Source organism: Sciurus vulgaris, assembly GCF_902686455.1.
Source record: "Sciurus vulgaris genome assembly, chromosome: 10".
Classification (NCBI taxonomy): Eukaryota; Metazoa; Chordata; class Mammalia; order Rodentia; family Sciuridae; genus Sciurus; species Sciurus vulgaris.
In genome coordinates, this window is record NC_136470.1 from 13,646,911 (window position 1) to 13,648,699 (window position 1,789).

The 1,789-nt window shown below is 36.6% G+C and overlaps 1 protein-coding gene across 1 annotated transcript; it reads right to left on the minus strand.

Annotated features, from left to right (window-relative positions):
• Nucleotides 1–1,322: 1,322 nt before the first annotated feature.
• On the minus strand, nt 1,323–1,559 carry LOC306638101 (keratin-associated protein 20-2-like; the record flags this gene model as incomplete). The annotated part of the gene is made up of 1 exon (XM_079101204.1): nt 1,323–1,559. One exon carries the CDS (start codon nt 1,557–1,559, stop codon nt 1,323–1,325), a length of 237 nt encoding a protein of 78 aa, XP_078957330.1.
• Between the last annotated feature and the right edge of the window lie 230 nt (nt 1,560–1,789).

Consider the following 1,789-nt stretch of genomic DNA (forward strand, 5'->3'; position numbering starts at 1 on the left):
ATGAAATCATAAGCACTAAATAAGCTTTTTGTCCTCTGAATTTATTCTTGTCAGGTCTTTTGGTCTCAGCAATGATAAAATTGACTAAAATACCAAGTATGCTTTGCCAGCCCTGAAAAATTAACAACGGACTCAGAATTCTGATTACTGTGTCATACAAGCCTTTTGCCTGACTCCTAGAATTGAGAACTTCACATGTCACCCCATATTTAAACACTTTCTCCGACTTAAGAATATTAGTTTTCTTATTTCTTACTTCTCCATCAGCATGTTATTGCATTTATTATTATCAGTTTGTCTCCCAGGTGGAACATAATTACTTTAAGAGTAGAAACAATTTGATTCTGGAGAAAATTAGTGTATGTAGGCATATATCTTTGATAAATACCACACTTGGGGATGAAAAAGAAAATAAACTAATGCTAATTTGACACTGAGAACATAACTCAAGGTTTTGACAAACTTATCTTACAATGCATAATACATGAATTTTTTCTAAATGAAAGAATAAATTGATACATTTTGAAATGCTATTTGGTTGCCATGATGGTAATTCAGAACATGATTATTAGTAAAGACATTTTCAATATAATAAAACCTGTGGTCATTGTTTAGGGAGCATTTGTTTTTTAAATGAGAAACATTTCACAGAGGCAGATCTGTAGCAGAAGTGATACAAACCATTTTATGCAAACACACAAAGAATACAAATATGGATAATTTTAAATAATCTGATACAAAATATAATTATCTTTGTAGCCATTTGAAGAACTGGAACAGGAGTCATTAGCAAATAAAAATATTAAGAGAGTCAAACAAATATAAAGCACACTTTGCATGATCAATTAGAAATAATTATTATTTTTCTCTTTTCATTAATGAACACGAAAGAGCTCTGGGGTGTTTCCACCCCCACATTTTTATAAACAGCCACACATACACAACAAATAACACACAAATACACAGACAGATGTGTCACACTGATGGAAAGAATTTAATGGAACTGCAACAAAGCAATATTTCCAGTGAAATACAGTTTATTTCATAATATGCATTTTTATAAAGGTTGAGAGTCAAATTTGATCACATTTTACATAGTGTTATAAAGATAATTACTAAAGGAAAACTTTTCTCCAAACTATCACACAATCTAAGAGATAATGATGAATTAAAACAGGTAGCTATTTCAGTCATTTATTTCATTTTGGTGCAGAGTTGGTATTGTTGAAGAGATGCAAACATTTCTAAAGTGAAGAAAGTTGGAGTTGATTCCAGGGAGACAGCAGGTTACAGCCAATAGGCTCAGCAGCTGAGGAAATTCCTCAGTAGAAGCCATAGGACCAGCACCTTCTGTAGCAGAGTGGGCGACAGCATCCATAACCATAGCCACCATAGCCACCATAGCCACAGCCTAGGCCACCATAGCCACCATAGCCATAGCCACCATAGCCACCACAGCCATAGCCATAGCCACCATAGCCACCACAGCCGTAGCCACAGCCTAGGCCACCATAGCCATAGCCCAGGCCTCTATAGTAGTTGCCGTAGTAGCAGCTCATGCTGTCAGGAGTGGAGAGTTCAGTTCAGGATCAGGACGGGGGTGTCTTGAGTCTGGATGTCACTGTCTGCCACCTGCCTTTTATACACCCTGGCTGCTGGGTGGGGAAAACCACAGGCATTGCATGGTCATATTATCTCACTAATGTGTCTCGACAACATCATGGATATCTTGAATTATTGCAAAAACAAGCCTCATAACTGAAATGATTTTGTTCCCCCATCAGGATCA